General features: G+C 38.7%; 1 protein-coding gene across 1 annotated transcript in view; it reads right to left on the reverse strand.

Annotated features, from left to right (window-relative positions):
- Window positions 1-20,300, reverse strand: part of PPP2R2C (protein phosphatase 2 regulatory subunit Bgamma) — a 190,339-nt gene that overhangs the window by 80,977 nt on the left and 89,062 nt on the right. The window contains 2 exon segments of the mRNA XM_083834463.1: window positions 15,662-15,775; window positions 15,778-15,813. Coding sequence (XP_083690589.1) covers window positions 15,662-15,775; window positions 15,778-15,813 — 150 coding nt within the window.

The raw sequence follows: 20,300 nt of genomic DNA on the forward strand, positions 1-20,300 counted from the left end.
CAAAGTGGACACTAACCAACAGCTCCACACAGTCCAGCACAATCTGAATTAATTAACAAGACTGAGCACAGCTAACAGTTCAGGATGCTCAATGGACTTGGTAAGAATTTGGGCCTATCCCTACCAGAATTAGGTGAGAATGGGATGAGTTGTTTAGTTGTTTTTTTTTTTTTTTTAAGCCAAGTCACTTCTGACTAACATACTCAAGTGCTCAGGAAAGCCTTCCATTTCAAAACACCAGCACTGATTTACTTTAGAAATCTCTACAGGTCATGTGGAACTGGGGAACAGGCATCCCTGTTTTCTGAGCTTTAGGCAACTACTAAAGAGCCTTTAACTGTGTTAAAGAAGCTCAGTTTGAACCAGCTGAAGAGAACAGAAACGTGATGCCTTAGTCAGGGTCATGCAGTCCTGAAATGCCCAGGGCAGAAGCTCATCTTCTGGGGACGTGTCCGTGTGCTCTCCCATCCTCCCTGCACAACCGCCTCACAAATGGACCTCACCACACTTCACGCTGTGCGGGGGCTGCTGCTGCCCCCTTACAGACTCCTCACCCATTGCTCACAACTCTTGAGGGGCGGTAGGAGCAATAGTTGGCTGCCGAGACATCGCTCAGCTGACTGCTTCTCTACACCTCCTCTAGAGAGGAGTCACAGCAGGGTGGCAGGCTTGGCCCAAGTATCCTTCCCCACTGATGTCAATACACTGCACATCAGGACTATGCTTCTGAAAGGCCTAAAAACCAAGGAAATGGTCTAAATGTGGTGATAAGCATTCTTGTTCAAACTGCTATATTCATCACTAAAAAAGTAGCTGTAGCTTTTATAAACATTACCATGAGGAATATCTTCTGGGTTCCTTACGGGGATCGCTTCCTCAAGAGTCTGAAGTTCCTGTCTTGTCTGGACTGGTGGAAGAGTAATACATTGGGTATAATCCCCGATTTATAAGAATATTGAACTGAACAGGCAGAGAATTAAGCTCACTGCAATTTTAACACCCTCAATTTCTAGTAATCGCAAATAAAGGAAATCTCCCTGAACTAGCCCAGACAGCACATTGAGTTCATTACTGTAAAGCAGGGTAAGTATTAACAGTGAGGACAGTGTCCTCTCATCTTCCTTACGAAACAAAAGCATAAACAATATGCTATTGTTCATGGACCACAGAAAACACCCTGGTCTTCTGGGTTTGTAATCAGACCTCTTCTCCAAGACCAAAGCTGAAAAGTAACTTACGGCCCCAATTCACATGTATTTGTTATTATGACAAAACAAAGCCAGTGGGGCTGACTCCCTGCTTCACAGCTCCAACTAAAAAGCCTTTTCCACCCTTACCAATGTTATTATGGAACTGAATAAATTATTAAACCTAAATCACCTCCCCATGTTGCACAACAGTCAAAGGTGAACCAACAACAGGTGTTTTGTTTTTCCTGGGACTCTGAAAAATCAGAGGGCACTGAACCAAGCTGCTTGTGTACCACACAAATAGACCTCAGTGTGAAACAGCAAAATCTATATCATATTCATGGCTTCAGAGTTCAACGGATTGGAGACATTTTTATTCTGGTCTGCAATTTAACAATACAGTGCAGAGCAGAATAAAGCAATAGACTTGGAAAAGCTATTTATAGTGCATATGCCCCAAGGAGATATAGCTAATAACTAATTCATTTCACATCACGCATCTGAATGCAATATGAAAACTTCCCAGTTTCTTATCTGCACAGGAGAAAAGACTCCACTGTGTCTTTCTTTAAAATAATTAAGGATTCTTTACCAAAACATTTTAATCAAACGAAGTCTCTACAGCAGTCTTTTCTTTCCCTGCCTTCTATCTGATTCCTTAAGAGATCCATGCCTATTAAAGTTTTGACAAAAGCATTTCACAACATAGCAGTTTGCCAACCTATTAAAATTGACACTCATTTTCCTAGATAACTCATTTGTTTATCACATAGTTTTCTACAAGCTGGATTAAAATCCAATATATTATTGGTTGTATCAACAGGAAACAAATGGAACAATCTGCTAAAAAAAACAGTGAGCAATGCAACTGTTATATCTGCATCTGTGGAGGTTTGGGTTTGGTTTAGTTTTTTGTTGTAGGGAAACAGATCAGCTAAGCATTATTCAGAGGATGAGACCGCTGAATATTTATTGTATTAGAAATGATTAAGAACTAAACAAAAGTTAAGAAAGAAAGATAAGGATCTGTAGTATTTAAGAGACATCCATAACCACAGCGAGCTTCCCTTTTGTTGCAACTGAGGCAGGAACAAAGAAGCAGACAGACACAATACTCAGTGCAATGATAGCATTCTAATGATAGCTTTCTAATTTCTCCACACTCACAATTTATGTTTTCTTTTTCTGTTCTTCCACATGCTGATTCCAGGTGTTACAACAGCTTGACTTCAGTGAGACTGTCCTGAGAACAGTGTGGTTTCAGCAAGTACTAGTGCCAAGGCTGTGTCGCAAATAAGCCTGTAGGGGATGCGCAAGGAGACCCACCTGGTGTCCTACTGGAGCAACCTTTGTCACAGGACTGCACCCAACAATCCGAGAAAAATAAGGGCCCTTGTGGGCAACAACAACAAATAAAACTACTGTAGATGATATATAAAGACTTTGCAAACAAGGACCCACTATTAAACTCAGAACTTCCCAGAACTTCTCTTACTTTGCAATTAAAAGGCTAGTTTGAGTTAACAGGTTTTATGCTGAAATTGTCATTAATTTTGGTAAGAAACAATGCAATTAGCTCCATTAGTTTGTAATTCAGTACCCCTAGGGTCCCCAGCTTATACTCTGGCAACATCCTAATTTACTTTTACCACAGCAGAAGCAGCACAGAAAAAATATTTAGAACACACATAAAGCATAACTAGATATAGTGAGCTTATCCAGTTGTTTATTTACATTGAGGGTTCCATTAACATGGTAGGAAACACCAGGGACGAACACATACATACACATCCTAATGACTTAAACAAAACTGCCTTTCCAGTGAGCGACCTGTGCCAAAAGCAGTTACCTTATAGATGGAGTGCTCGTTTTCAAATTTCTCAGTCATAAAGTTTAATGGGTAAAATCTGGATAAACTTGTTCTAAATCCCTAATTAAATTTAACAGAAAGAATGCAGATCTCCTTCAATAACCCTAAGGGCTTTCAGGTTTTTGTTTTGTTTTGTTTTGTTTTCCCCCCTTTAGTAGAATAATCAGGCAGCATTAGGAAGTACTAATCAGATGGCAGCTGAACAGCTGGTTCCAGAATTGGACCTTTTCTAGGCTGTAAAAGGATATAGTACTTTTTATTTGCGTGTGCTGGTTTTCTTTGGGAAATGGAGAGGAGTCACTTTGAGGTTTGTTCATTTTTATACTGGGGGAGGGCTCCTGGGGTCTTTAGTTCTGTTTTCACTTTTGCTGTTTGCTCCTTTCATTATCTTTACTGACCCTGTGCTTTAGTCTGAATCATATTAATCAGAAAAGAATTATTTGCAGCAATTGAACAGCAATATATAAACTACTAAGATCATTAAAGAAGCTGTCTAAATTACACTGACAAACAGGTAAGTAACAAAAAGCTGCTAAGTGTAGTTATTAATGGGTTTTAAAATAATTGCTAAATAAAACAGTTGCAGCTGCATAATTTTTCAGATTTTGCTTCAGCTACAATATGTCCAGACACCATGCTACACATTAACATGCAAAGGGCTCCACACAACTTCTGCAGAAAGAAATCAATTTAGCTGTTTAGACTCCTAAATATATTCAGATAAGGCTATTAAGATAAGGTTAACACCAGCTATTCAAAGTGACTGCTACTTGTTAATTTTTGCTCACACAGTATTTAAAACTTTGAAGACACGATGTGCTACCCAGTTATTCCATTGACTCTTTAATCATGACTTCTGCCCATCAACTTGGTGGCAGATGATAATTTTTTATAAGCTAATATTTAAACTAATCTTCATTAATTGCTGCCCTACTGTAAACTAGTTAAAGGCTTCATTACACAAATAGGCAAAGAGATAAAAACCCAAAATAGAACAGAAGAAAATGCTATAATGAAATAACTAATAATATTGGATGAAAGCTTTTCTCTGTTGCCTTTGAAGGTCAGAATTATTTATTTTTGCAGGGAAGTTCCTGGCATTTCACTTCTAAAATTTTTTAAAAATAAAAGAAAAATCCATAGGTGTGCAAGTTTGTTAGTTATTACCCTTGCACGTTTTAATGGTGAAAAACACAGCACTGCACGTAAACTGCATCTAGAGGCATGTAATAGCACATCAGGTTTATGAAGCCTTTAATTACTCAGTATCAGACCGGTCGCATTAGCACCACCTCCGTAATACAGAACAGTGCAGGAAGAGAAGGCGAAGAAGTGATCTCCTCATGAAGTGTATTTATAACCACGGCACCACAAGGGAACACAGTTACCGATCATCCTGTCTCCCTATGATGTACCAATACAGGATCCTGATGTGCCAGTACATCAACTTGTCAGGAGCAGCTAGAGCACTGCTAAACAGCAGCACAGCCAGCAGCCGCTCGATGATGTTGCAGTGCTGAGCACACAGAGAAGTTCGGATCAGTATGCTGCTGCTGAAGAAGCATCACTTGAGCTGCTGACCACGTTTGCTGTGTTTTTAGATGGGAATGCAGTGGGATAAAACGAACGGCTATAAAAGCAACCACCACACAATACCATATTATATGCGGTTCGCAGATAGAACAAGAATAACAACAGCCCTCTTGCCTGTCTATTGTTGTGAAGAACTGGAGCCTCGTTTTGAAACCCTCCTCCATGCCAAATTCATGCTCTAGCTGTGAATTTCAACAGGATGTAAAGCTCTGCCTATTCCTGGTTTTCTGCCATATCCCCCACCACGTTTCCCACCCTGCGTCACTTCATCAATGCAACAAATCCATTAGGCCCTTGTGTTACAGAGACCTCTGGCTATATGGACTGCTCTTTAATGGATCAGACTTTCCCTCCATATTAAATGCTCGATGGTATTAGTTAGTAACTCTTTTATCTCCACAGAATCCCTTTACTAGTTGAAAATGTAAAACAACTTTTCTATTATTTTCTGTATCACTCTGCCCCTAAACTTTTCTTTGTTATTTGTCTCCTAATGCTGCAAGGTCTCTCTCAGTGTGTGTTTATTACATTAGCACAGCCCGTTTTCTCCAAGAACAGCTTTTAGATTTTTTCCACTGAACACTTCAAATCTGCATCCTCTGCTACTTTCTTCTAATGATGTTCATCACCAGCCCTTTGTGCTGGTGAATTGGAGCTAAGGTGGTCTGTATATTGTTATGCTCCAACTCAAGCTAATATCTAGCTGGAACATCTTGCGTGTAATTACAAATGTTTAGTTATATATGAAGATTTCTAAAATAAAGGAAAAACATCTGGGTCAAGCACTCAAAGACAATGATAAAAGAAACTAATTTACCACAGGAATTTCAAGATTCCTTTCTATACGTTTAATTCCTTCACTGAATGACTACTGAGGTAAAATAAAGTTCACTTGTGATTGTACAGTTAACTACAAAAGCAGCTAACAACAAAAAATAAATAATAATAATAAAATAAAATAAGTCCAACTTTTCCTAACATTTATGCACTTCTCTTCAGTGAATGTTTTCATTCCACATTTTTAATGTACACAGGTCTCAGGTATTTCTAAATTATGTAATTAGTAAGTATTAAATCCCTTTTATTTACTAGCAGGATTTAAAGGTTGTATCTTCAGACTACGGCCACCATTACAGTGCTATCTATGTTAACAGAAATCTATCATCCCACAAGAACCTGACCCGTCCTCTCTTCCCACAGCAGGCATTAAACAGCAATGCCTTGTGCCAAAGCCTATGGGTAGCTATAGCTTCCTTTGACAGCTCCCCGATATTCCCAATGTGGTGCTCACAGTTCCTCCTGTGGTAGGAGAAACCTCTCTCAAGGCCTCTCCTGTCCAGAAATTGTTTTATTGGCAGTCAGAATTTTCCTGAGAATTGCAAATAGAGTAGCGCAATACTTTTTCTAACCTAAAACAACCATTAAATAATACCAGAATTTCCGTGTACAAAGAAAATGAATTTACTTTACCCAAGTGCTTTGACCTGCCAACTGCTGAACAGATAGATATACAATAGATATAAACACTTATCATGAAACACTGGGGGTGGAGAAGGATGGCAAGTATTTGACGCAGACCACTTCAGGCTAGCTAAATGTCATCGGAGATAGTACCATTACTCAGCAAATGGCAATGTGCTTATCTTCCCGCTTCGCTAATAACAGAGAAAAATTACCTTTTTGTGCACCAAAGGTGTGATCTGATGCTATTGATTGAAAAGGCAGACATATATTTAATTATTCATTATATTGTACTAACTAAACAGGAGAATGATGGGAACTCTTCATTAACCTCTCAGCAAGTACGTATATTTTAAAATAATTGTATTCAAAAGGATAACAATCTGTAGACCAGCTCTGCCAGCCTGAACCTCCATGGCATTCATTCTTTAAATCCAGTATCTTTTGCCAGACAACAGAAAACAGATTTCGTGTAACAGCCTGAAAGCCACACGCAACTTGCAAATTCTTTGTGCATGACCTACAGACTTCTTTATTGTGGTCATGCTCCACAGGACCAGCCGATCATTTACTTCATGCTGATCATGGTTGCTATAGGATATCCCTCAGAAAACCTGGACGTTCACAAGAGGCCAAAAGTGCCAGCCAATCTAGCTTAGGACCGTCTGTTCCGGATTCGGCAGCTCTCCCAAATACTTTGTGCTCTCTGAAGAAGCCACTGGAAGATTTTGTATCTGGGCACATCCAAAACAAAGATAAAGCTCAACATCTGAAGGTGGAGACATGGAACAGCTGCAGCTCAACATGCAGCGTGAAGGAACTGAGAAGACACAACCAGGAAACATTCTCCCATCTTTGGCCAAAAGGAATGACAGCTCTGAAGTCTTCCAGTTCAATATCCAATCACATCACAATTTTAATAGCCTCTGTGCAACTGGATTAATATTCAACCAATGTCATACTCAGATAAAGCAATAAAAAAAAAGGTTCAGTAGTCATAATTTTAAGATCTCATGCACTGTCCAAGCAGAGCTAAATATTTTATTGGATACCAGAGGAAAAAAGTTCTTTAACATGTGAACCAGCACAATCACACCAAAAAAAACCATTGTGAAACTGGTGATATTTTGTGTTAATAAATCACCTTCCCTAGAGTTTAGAAGAGACACAGGTAGGAGACAGAAGATACCCCCATCTAAAACAAACACAAAGAGAAGCTCTAGCCTCAGAAAGCAAGCCAGTTGGCACTGAGATTGCTTGCTTGTTTCCAAAGCTAGCTGAGGTGCCAAAGCAGATATAAACAAACCTAGTTATTAACTGTCATTTAACATTATACTTTATTGATTTTTTTTCTTTTGATAACAGAGCTGTTATCTTACAGTCAAAATCTATGCTTTGTTAGAACACAGTCTGTTTTCATTTTATGATTGCTGAGTACACAAAGTAATTGCAGAATATACGTCCAAAAGGTGGAGTTTGGTTTTAGGTTTTCACTTTTTTCTTTTCCACAGGTAGTAAGACAAAATAAAATTGTGCTGCCAACAGTTCCACTGCCTACCTGCCACCAAAGGCAAGTCTGTAAATCATAGCAGTGGGTAAGCTTCCCACCAAGCCTGTAAGCAGCTGGCAACATCAAATGCCAGAGCCAGACCAGAAATCTCTTTCAATTAATTGTTTTAAGAGCACTTTTAGCAGGAGGCAGATGATGAAAAGACAGTCCATAACAATGGGGACAAACCATACTGTCACAACTATCCAAAAAGCAACAGAATCAAGAGTAAAATGAGATCAAAAATGGTGAGTATACATGACTGTACCTTGGTCTATCATTTGGAAGATATAATCTATCAGTGCAAGCAGTGCAGCTTGTCTACTATATTTAGGGCTAAAACCAGATGAATTCAGTCAAGGATATCTGAGGATTCTAGATGCCACCACAGTCGCCTTGCGCACAAGCTTCCTTATAGCTTTCCCTAAAAAACAAAGAAATTCGAGACAAAAAAAAAATGGTGAAAATTTTCCTCGTCTAAGGTTCATTTTTCAAGCAGGAACAAAACTGTTGACCCTGTAAGCAAGCAAGCACCTTGTTCTCTCAATCACTTTCAATAACAGAAAAATACTTCCTCAATGGACTTTCCCAGACTTGTAAATCACAAGCTTCAGCCCAGATCTCTCTAGTTCCTATCCTCACTTCCATCTGTTTAATTAGCTGACACTCAAGAGAGTTTCCTCTCTCGAGTTTCCTAATTTCTTGAATTACCAGGCAGGTACCAATAGTTCAGTCCTGACCTAAGTCATTGAAATAATTAAGTACCTTGAAAATTCCTTAGTCTGAAACCCTTTGTACAGCTATTGAAGGGATTCCACTCAGATTAATCAATTTACCCACCATCAAGAACAGTTCTACAGAATGCCTGTTGAAGCAGGGTTTTAAGAAGCATTAACTGCTTCATTCAATAAAATTTTAAACAGACCCCAGAGCCTCAGACTACAGGATTTAGAGAACAGGTGCCCTTTTCTCTTTTACTGGAAGGCAGGATCTTCCTAATGAAAAATGAAAAAGTGGTAAGAAAGAAAAAAAAATATCACATAAGCATACAAATAAAATGCTCTATTTCAGAAAAACAAACTGCATTCCTGTCAACAGGACATAAGGAGATGAAGTTAAGGAACCCATTTTATATTAATATTGATATTCAAACCAGAGCAGCCCAAGCTATCAACCCCTCATCCCAGGTCTGCATAGCATCAAAGAGAATAACTTGGTGGATCCTTGTGGATATATATTTTCCATTTTAATTTGTATCTTTCAATTTTCTTCAAAAGCCTTTCTTTTCTAGAAGATATATTGGAAGACAAATAAATGCACGTACTGAATAGGAAAAAAAAATCGATTATACATGCCAGGATGATTTCAATGCTTATTTACACATGCTTACATTTAGATTTGTAGATCTTTGAAATTCAGAAAGATGAAGTGCCGTATCAAGCAGTCCTTTTTATGAAGGCATTTGTCATTATGTGAATCTAGTCCAGACAGCAGCAATCCATTCAACTTAAGTCACTCAGGTGTGTGTTTGCACACATCCTACTCACTGCAGAGTTTTTCTTCTACTTTCCTTTTTACTATTAAAAGCACCACTCTTAATAAACAGTGAGTGTGAATCAAGCCCACAGTATTCTTTTGGTAGAAATGGGGCAAGTCCTCTGGGTATGCAAACCATCATAACTCTATTATAATTTCCAAAAGCAGCAGAGCTATGATAAGTTACAGCAGCAGGGGAGTGGTATATATGATTACTTGCAGAGATTCATTATAAACAGTGAAGAACTATCAGTATGTGTATGCAACATGTGAAAGGTAAATAAAGGGACATGCAGCAAGCCGAGTCTTTGAACACCGTATCAGTGCACAGAGAATTCTTTATGTAACTGAAGTGAAATTTGCTTCCCACCTCTTATACTGCACTTTCCTTAAAATGACAGGGCCCTGTTAAATGAAATCAAATCCCTTATGACTTGCCTTGCAAGCTGAGTGACAAGTAGATAAGGGCATTTAGTAGTCAAGGGCAATTTCTAAGTGAAAGCATATAGGAATATATGTGTAGTAAAGATGTTAATTAAAAAAAAAAAAAACTAAAATAACATCTCACATATAATTTCTTGCTGAAGTATTAAAATTCAATGGCCATTGCAGAAAATACTTTCAAGACCTTGAATATTCTTCTCCACTTTCTGGCTTAAGAATTTTATATGCTCTTCTTTTTTTAAATGACTGTGGCTTCAGTGACTGCAGTGCTTGAGCAACAAATAAATTCATTTATCTCTAGATCACCTACGCCACCACTGGGAGACCTCATCCAAGCATTTATTTGCAGCAGAAAACTACAAGAGAACTTTGGTAAATTCTCCTGTCATTACACTGGGAGTCATTTGTTGAGGTTTTCTACTTCTACATTTCAAACCGTCATCCCTTAATAAACTCCAACACACTACATCCCAGTCACCAGGCAAAAACCTGGACCAAAGACATAACTTGCCACTTAAAGAATACTGGCAGTGTACTTATGAGTGTTTCAATTTCATAATAACCTTTGGGGTGTTTTCCACTGAATTTTTAATGTTTGCAACAATTCCAAATTAGCATTATTTTTCCTAAGATTCCTGTAAACATTGTGAATGCCACCCACCAAACGATCGCATCCAAGAAGAAACTCTTTGTTCTCCCTCCTCCAAATTTATTTCTAGATGAAGGTAAGAATCAGTATAAAATATCCCACTTTATTATAGTGAAAAACTATCTTCTATACTCTACTGACCATCCATAATGACTGCTGGTCATTGATATATGGTCAATGATAATTATGAGGTGGTTCTCTTCACACCAGGTGAGAGCAGAGATACCAGTATTCACTGTCAGCACTTTAGCCCACAGTGGAACATTATTACCTCCATATAGAAGAAGAAGGGATCAGGGAAACGAACCAAAAGCTCTCATCAAAGGCTTAAAATAGGAGTATCTGAAAGCCACTGGGAAAGGATATTGTGCAAAAGACAAAAGGTCTTCCTGGAGTAAATCTTCACCTTTTTTTTTTTTGTCTATTTATTTCCAAATTCAAATATGTGTTTTCACATACCTGCTGTTATCGGGTGTACTGTCTGGGTTTTTGATGGGCTTTGGCATATAACATTGTATTCCTCAAGTGTGATTTCTAGCAATTTCTAAATTGAAATGAAGAAGTTTTATTTGTGTATAACCATGACTTCAAAGAGAAAAAGGTTGTATAAAAGCAGCAGTATTTTTCATTTGTCCTACTGATACAATTGCAGACAGATTGGGGATGAAAACAAACCTGCCTGCAAGCACAGAAGAGCTGCTTAAAAATCTGTAGAAGACTTTGTCCACAGAAGTCCATCCGTCCTTTTTGGATAGTTCATCTCACACAATATGTTACCTCTAACCAACTTGTCGTTCTTATGACCTTAGATCACTGCAGTGACACAGCACCATTATGACCTTCAAAGTCATTCCACATTACATAGCAGCCTTCCAGGATTTTCTGATTAGCCAAGACACAACACTAAAATTGAGAAGACAAGCAGCAAGTCTTCTCAAGCACTACAAAACAAGCAAGTAATCTTTCACCAGCAAGTAATAATGTCAGAAACATACTGCCTTTTAGTAACATGATGAAAAACGTGAGGCCTACGTGTTGTAGTTCAATTGCAAACGGCCACAGAATAATAATTAAAAATATTGGCTGTAAATTACTGAAGTCTTTAAGGTGACAACATACAGAAACTAGTCCATTGATGAAGTTTTTGTCACCATCCTGAAAATTTTGGCAGGGACCACTGTTACTAGCATTTAGTTATGTCTTAGAAAACACACCAAAAACACTGCCTGTGATACATATTTTCTCAAAACTCACATTCTGCTGTTCTCCCTACCTCTGCAGATTTTCAAGCCAACAATAGCTGCTCTTTTGATTACAGCTCTAGTCTGTGTGACCGATTCCCTATTCTGGGCTGAATCATCACAAAAGCAAGCGGATTGGCTAAGTCAAATGCTGAATACCATAGCAACTGACTTGCAGCCTTGCTAACGTGCAGCAAGGATTTTTGACTTGAACAAGAGCTACAAGTGAAAACAGCAGGCTAAAAGCAGACCTGGTGTAACATCAGCAATGCAACAGAACTAGAAAAGTCACTCAACCCCTCCCTAATCTTTTCTCCTTAATACCTTTCAACTGCAAAGGGCAGCAACAAATCTTCAGATTCCCATTAAAATACAATACAGCGAGCAAGGAAAAATGTGTGCTAAGGTATTGATTCAGCATATATATCTAGCCAATGCAGACTCTTTGCCAAAACAAATGGGATTAAGTATTGGAAAATCAAGTCAGGGAAATGGAACAATAATAGAGGTTGATCTCGGTTTTAATTAATAATCATATCACAATAATAAAAAGGATTGAAAGCTTCTAAAGAAACACCTCAAAATATACTTAACCCTACTTTGTCTAAGTTAGTGACTACCTTCAGGAACATGTTAAAGTATCCAAGATGCTAACAATAGGACAACCACTTAATGGCAACATCCTCTAAGAACTGCATCAGGTCTACAAGGAAAATACAGGAAGCAGCACATTGCTCTAGAGTAACAGCAAGAGTCCTTCTGCTTCAGGACATTCTTCCAGGCAGCTGAAGCTATGAAGTCTTTGCTTGGAAGTAGATGTGTCCGTATATTCTAGGTGAGCTATAGCAGGCCTTCAGTGCATTGCGCAGTGAAGAATTACAGCCTTCTCTCTTCTCCACCATGTTTGGGGCGGCTTGTATGCTGGAGACTCTATTCCTTCTTTGTGTTTGGGCTTTATAGTCCAGGAGTAAACTCAGCTCCATCCTTTGTGCATCCACTGAAGTGGCATTGAAAACCTGCTATGAAGTAACCTATCAAGAGAACCAAATACAAGACCCAAAGCACAGCTACCTAAACTGCTTTTAATATGAGGGCTAGTTTTTAAATCTGAGTTAGGACTATAAATCTACAGTATCAAATGAACTTACTTGATCTCTCTATAGACATCATTACTCCTGAGCTCTTGCTGACATTAAGGAGTACTATAATCCACCCACATCTATGAAAATCGAGACACTTGTTTGCAGTTAAAATAAGAGGAAGGACCTTACTTCAGGTTCCTGAATTTGAAAACACTGGTCTGATTTTCTTTCAATTAAATAAAATTTTTAGTTAGTTAGCTGGTTGACTTTGACAGTGAAAACCCACAGAATTCTTAAGGTCTTTTGACCCTCAAAGTCAGGCAGTCTCTCAGGGAGTTTATGGTCACAGGAAACACTTCCATCAGAGACTAGACACTGTGGATTAACAAAGCATAGTTGGTTTTTGGAGATAATTTCATTGTACTCATAAATTGCTTGACATGTTCTATTTGTGTTGCTACAACTGGCATATTTCTCTTTTGTCTCAAGTCTCTGATATATCATAATTCAGACATCAAATCAGCCTAATTGCAAAGACACACTTGTATTCAATATGTACGTAACTCCAGGTATATCTGTATTTAGAGTATTTAGGGTGTATACACAATTGTTGTATGCCACTGAAACATAAGTACCTATCTTCCACAAATGGCGGTTAGTGCTCTATTTTAAAGTCAATTTTTTATTTAGTTCACATTCTGTAAAACAGTGCAGAGTCCCCCAGTTAGGCTCCATAAATAGCATGTCCTTGTCGTTCTCACATCTCAAGTAGAAACAGAATTCTGTTTGATTTTAGAAACACAGGAATTTCCAACATTTCCCTTACCTGTCAGGTAGATGTGCTCGAAGGGCTGATCAAAACATAGACCTAGCTCTTGCCTATACCTCATGCTTTCAGAATGGGACTGTTGAGTTTGTTTTGATATATCTTGGTTTTGTTCATAAGGGAAGAAGAAAGGAATTTTTTTTAATTGAGTTTTATCCAGCAATTCACACAGAGAGAATGCCATCTGTTTTCTGAAACATGTGAAACAGCACTCTGTGGTTAGTACCACATGTGCAAGCACTCTGTCTAAAATAGCACCATATATATGTTGAAGATATTGACATGCTGCTGTAAATACAGACCTTTCACATACAAGATCAGATTTTTTTTCTCATACCAGTAATTCTATTAAACACAAATAAATGACAGTTTATTATTGTGATTTCCCAAGATTAGTAAATTTCCTCTGAAGAGTTTATAATCTTAAGTCAGAATCCAAAGAGAGGAAAGACAGGAGAATGAGCCAGAAGTACGTTTGCCTATTCTGTGTACTTACACATGCACTCACTCTTGCCTACACAAATTAGAAAATGTAGATCAAGGACAATAAATTATTTTAACAGCAAAGGTCAGACTCAAGGAAGGCTGGAATTGTCTTTGACCTCAGCTCTGAAAGAATTTTTCCATGCACAAAGTGGCATGAAAGAAATGACAAAGATGCAGTACTGCAGCAGAGATTCAGTGACTGAAGGACATAATGGTCAGGCCAGAAAACGAGTGCTTCAGAGAGGACATGAAATGAAAAAGTACCCTAATGACTAATGGTCAGACAACGGCTCCAGCTGCAGTGTTTCAGAAACTCTGGGACAAGACAAGATGAATGCTCAGAAAGCAAAAGGGAATGCTGCTGCTCTATTCCACCTAGCAAAAGGGCATTACTTGAGCATAAATACTTTTATTGTTCTTGTAATAACATTTATTACAATAGAATAATTATTTAATAGATGGTATTATCAGAAAATTTAAAAGCAATTCGAAGTACCAAAGGTGGTTTTTTGTTTGTTTCTTTTTTTGAAGTACTTTTTTAAAGGTACATATCTACATGTTATCCCACCTGAGGAATATCTGGAAGCAACTCGTTAATGAGAGGGGAACTCTGTGCTAAGGCAGTGGTAGCTGGTCCTTTTAGTATATCGTATGCTGATACAACTAGGGCCCAAGTAAAGTACTACAAAAGTATTAAACACAAAAAGGAGCATTTCAACAAGCACAGTACACTCAACCAGAATCACCTGCCTGGTTACAGAGACCACCACAGGAAACACCCAAGCCATCAAACAGTTGTACAGCTCACCAAATCTTGCACTACTACAACATTCTAGTAACTTTCTTTTTTGTTGTTTTTCTTTCTTTTTCCTTCTTTTTCCCCCAAGTAGAACCTCCTTCCTTCCCTTTAGACATTTAGACTTCTGAGTTCAAAAGTGAGTTGACCTAGGCAGTTCAAGGTGCTCTGCAAACTAGGTAAACCGTTTCCCATTTGGTCTCAGAATAAACTTTGTTAAATGAGGAATTTAAAAACAGATGGGAAAAGACAGTAGCATGAGCTATGTCATCAATCTGAGAACTCTGCCAAAGTTCTCCAGTGTTATACACAAACAACAACATCCCTGTACAAGTATGTAGTAAAACCTCTAAGAAGCTGTTCACCCTACTATGAAAATGATAAACCACAGCAGTGAGGTTGGCTAAATTGCCCAAGGACACCTGTAGAATTAGTGGCTATGTAAGAAACAGAACGAGAACTCTTACTTATTTTAGGTCAAAGAAACATCTACACATGTGCCTAGAGTATAAAAGACAGTCAGTACCATTTCATGCAGTTTTCTACAGTCCGGTTTAAAAAAAAAAAAGCAGATTGCATGTGCAACAGAATTACTCAGCAAGTGAGAGACAGAAAAAGAAGGAACAAAGAAAGAGGAAAAGGCTACATGCCTTTACTTTTATTGTAAATCTTTAGGATTTGCATCATTTTTAGAAAATCTCAGATTCCAAATAACAACACTTCGTACATGCAGCTTCCAAGCGTGCCACTTCCTCTAGGAGACGGGTGTTTTCAAATCACTTTTATTCGTTGCTTATAAAGTGACGCAATACAATCAATGAGCTGTAGACATCTTTATTACAATTGCTTTTTGTGGCTTCCATAGTCCATTGTCATAAGGGCTCACCTGCAACCAGCCATCTGGGATGAAAACAGAAATAAGTGACAGGCATCCTTACCTCCAAGTCCATCTCCAGAATCAACCTCGTAGATGCTATCCCCTTCCATGTTGTCTGTAGGACCCAGAAGAAAAACAAGATCTCCCACTGGTGATTTGCTCAGGCTCCAGAAGGAAGATGAATCCACTCACTCTGCAGCCAGCAAGTGATATCTTTCAAACAAAAACATAAAAACAAAGCCATTGATCCACTTCTGCTACAAAAAGGAGTGGTCATTTCATTTCTCCCTCAAGTCACCAACATTTCAAAACTGTACATCAGTTAGTTCCACTTCCAATATCCCAGGTCTTTTATATATCAACACAGTCTCTTCAGTGGGCATCTGAGCTCCCTTTAACTTCAAAATTCAACTGTCATTCATACTATAAATAAAGAATTTGCATCAGGCCACGTTCCAAAACTATATTGAGGGGAAAGCCACAGCACAGACCCATGCTCTTGCTCATATGGCTTGACATGACCAGAAGTGGGCAAAATGGAGCAATATACTACCCATCCAGAGGATTAACTCTTCTCTGGCACACCACGGACACAGCAAGACCAAATAATACTCAGGTTGCAAACAGCAGCACAGCCTGAAGGTACACAGATCATAGGGGTCAGCTTTCTTAAGACTGCTCTTAGGGTCACTTTAAAATTAGGCTGAGAAAGCATCTCAGTTTAGCAATGGATTTGATTTGCAGATGAAAGTAAAGAAGAGTGTAAAGTTGAAGTGTGGACAAAAGAACAAAACCACCCACTGGCATATTTAAGAAAGACAGAAAGGGATCAAAGTCTCTTTTCCCTAAACTAAGCTTGAGTAACTAGTGGTTTTATATTACCCTGCTCCAACATGGCAAGTTTTTACCACCTCCTCCTTTTGAATAAAAGAGAAATCACTCTCAATGAATTTAAAAAAAAAAAAAAGTAATAATGAGTCAAGAAACATCCACACATAGTGCCTTTGAGTGGAAGAGACAAAAGGCAATCAAAACAGCATGGAGTTACTGGAGTAGTTGTGAAGCAAGCAGAGAACTGTCACGCATCAGATGCTCGTGATCCAGACAGCAAAACCAGGATAAGCTCCAGCACTCATCCCAATGTATAAGATTTGCAATCTGATTATTTTTAAAACAGAGGAAAGCAGAAACAGAAAGCCATCCAAAAAGAGCACAGAGGCCTCTCTCTGCCACACATGAACTCAAAGAGACCAAGAACATAAAACAGGATGAGTGAATGATGATTAATTACATGAATGATGTTATTTATAAAACACAGTTCAGGTACCATTGGTAACCTAAAGCTAGTTATGGAGCAATGCATTGGCTGTCGCCTTGCCAGTTTCAAATGAGTAAATCATTAATTTTTATTTGCAAGTCTGTGGCCTTCTCTTTTGCTTTTCCATGTCATTAGGACTACATTCAAATTGTCCCGTGCCACTGCACTTCATTTAGAGAGTGGAAAGGGAAGAAAAAGTTCAGCATTAACATGAACTGCCCTGTGTGTTTTGTTCATCTCCCTTCTTCAACTTCCTATCAACATGAAAGCAGTAAACATTATGAGCAAATTTGTATTCAGATATCGAGTAAAAGAAAATCAATTTTTCAAGCACTATGTCATTTTGTTGATAAAAAGAAGGGCATACCTAGAAGCTTCACACCAGATGACCTCTACTTCTTCAACTTCTTCAAGCATCTCTCAGCATCTGCATGCTTTTGTCGATTTTCCGCTGGTTGAGCCAGTGTAGGTGTATGCCATGTAACTGAGTATGCATAGCACTGCAAAACACTGAGCAGACTTTCCATGGAGTGAAAACTGTAGTGTAGTCATCTTATAGTGCTGGTGCCTCCCCTTCAACTCACTTCAGTGATTCAAGGTGTTATTCTGAATGAAGTCATGTTTTTCAGGTGTGCTACTGCAATTTGCTAGACTGAAGACTGAGAAAGGATCCATGATAATGCTGATTTTTAGTGATGAAGTATCCATTGCAAAAATTTTAGTTTGGAAAAAAAAATCCACACATTTTTAAAAATATGAAAATACTTACCAAATAAATAACTGGAACACAGTGGTTATAGTGTTAAGCTCTGGCTGAATATTCACTCCTGAAATATGTATGTTCCAAATGCTGATCTAGGACACTCACAAGAACATTAAAGATTGTAGTTCTTGTTTATAAAAGCAAAAGCATTAAGCGATGAGTACTGGATTCCCATGATCACAAAAGCACTACTGTAGACGTCATAGGATTTAGAACTGTTTTTACAGGACAAATGGGTCAGATGAGGAAATAAACATAATTTCAGAAAGTCATTGCCAACCCTGGCTTTTATGATGAATACTACAGTCCTGCACAGTAATACAGAAATCACTTCTGTGTAAAGTAACTGCTGATCAAAGGACACTGGGCAATGTCTAAAACCTAAACATTATCTTTTTATCCAGGTTTTAGACCTATTTACATGGAGAAAAAAAAATCCTGTGCCCAGCATAAATACCTATTTCTACATCTGCTGAGGCACAGGTGTTACACAGCTCAATGTCTTTATCCGTCTATAAACAAAAATGTATGTCCTTGTGAAAAACTCATGAGCTGTCTCATTTTGCATTATAGTAATGTACTAACAGAAACCTACATGCCTCTATTGAAACCTGTAAGTGTAGAGAGTAGTAAATTTCATGATAACTAATGTATAAGTGTTGATTATTAAATTTAGATATCAGTATTGTGAAATACTAGTATTTCAGTGCAAGATTACTGAGGCATTAAGTTGAACCAATCTTTGTCACCTAGTTATAAAACTAGTATTATAATTATTATGGAAAACTGATTAAAAAAAAAGAGACAGAGAGACAGACAGAAACAGAAGAAAGCCTGTTTTTAAATCATTTATTATATGTATTCCTTCTAAAACAAATTGACTGCTGCTTCTTTATTACACGCTTGCTCTCTCTTCCCAATTGGCATCCACACAATTGTTGCTTTTAATAGCATTTCACTCACAGTTGAACTTTTTTTGGGGTGCGGTGGATATGAAAAACCCTATTGTTCTGCTCCGTGGCTACGAGAACATTTTAATTAAAAATTGAAAGCAAAATGATGTGGTAGCACAGAACCATAGAGCCACCCAAATGTAATCACACCAACAGGAGTAAACACAGCGATGGGATGGTTAGTACAGAACTGCTTCTTGCGTGGCTGTGCTGGCTATGAGTTTATCCCTTCTATTAAGGATAGAAGAACCTGAAATGTTTAAGGTTAGCCTCATCACAAAGTAAAAATGCCACAGCGGAGAAGCAGTTAAGCATGAGGTATGACCAAAGCTGTTTCAAAACAGATAGAGGGCACGAATGTGCTCGATACTTTTTAAAATTATAGAGCGTCTGAAACCTACAGTACCAGGACTCCTTTAGTCATAAAGTTTAGTTTTTTTGGCAGCGTTTGCTTCTTGCTCATACAAATCCTTTCCTTTGCTAACGCCATAGAGTAGGCCCTATCTTCCACCATCACACCAACTGTAAAGCCATACAGGAACAACCCATCATTCGGTGCTGGTTTCTGGCCTTTGAGGAAAAGGTTATCATGAGAGAAACCAAACAAACCAAAAAAGCTATGAACGTATTTGCTTAAATTGTGTAATCTGAAGTCTTTGTCAGTTACCGGGACGCTGTTGCTGGTGTTGAGAGCAGAACACACAGAAGGAGGCTCAGGAAGAGCCTCACTGGGACGGGTTGCTCATACTTCTGCCTGCGTGCAGGTTGCAGAACCACCCGTGAGGGGACAAGGCACCAGGTGGCAGGAATACAAAGTCGAGAATGCCAAACTCGATACTGTTTGCATGATGGTGTTTTTTCCTGAGAGGGGTTAAAGAAGCCTCACTGCTATTTTAACACGTGCCATGTTATATTCCCACAGAGATGTGCAGAGCAGCAAGGAGAACCACGTCTGGGCTCCCACTGGAAGTCGCAGTCTTCAGAGCAGGGCCTGGCACCAGGCGCTGCAGGCCGGGGCCTGCCGAAACGGCGCGCGCTGCTCCACAGTCCCACAGACTGGAGGAACCCACGGCGACACACACGGGGGTAATTTCTGCTCTTTTTGACCTGCCTGAGTCCGATAAAGCCCTATCTAATGTAAACGTCTACGGCCCCTTGATCTTTCTGAAATGATCTGGTTTGCCCTCCAGCTGCAGATATTGGATTTGGGGCAATTAAACCCCACTGAAGTAACAGAGACATACACTGGAGGATACGCGCATTTTGATAATATTTGAAAAAGCACAAATTGTGCCACAAAAATCAAAGTATGCTAAGAATATTTATATTTACATGCTTTAAACCTTCAGGGAAATTTACAAACTTAGTTCTCTAATTAAAGTCAGAAAGATCCTACAGTTTAGTAGATTTTGCATCACATGCTGAGATAACAAACATGCCAGAATTAAAATAAAGTGGGAAGACCAAAGTCACCACAATAGCACACTTCTCCGCTATCTCAAAGACCAATACAGTCCCAACACATACCGAGGGCAGACTTTTTCAAATCACATTGCTAATAACAGATTCCTAAATAAGCCCCAACTTCCAGGCTGCAGCTAGACAGACCTTCCCCAGGTGTGTACTGCCAAATCCCACCTATAAATCCCAGAGAGTCTTTTCGGGT

Source organism: Anser anser (genome assembly GCF_964211835.1).
Source record: "Anser anser genome assembly, chromosome: 4".
Taxonomy (NCBI): Eukaryota; Metazoa; Chordata; class Aves; order Anseriformes; family Anatidae; genus Anser; species Anser anser.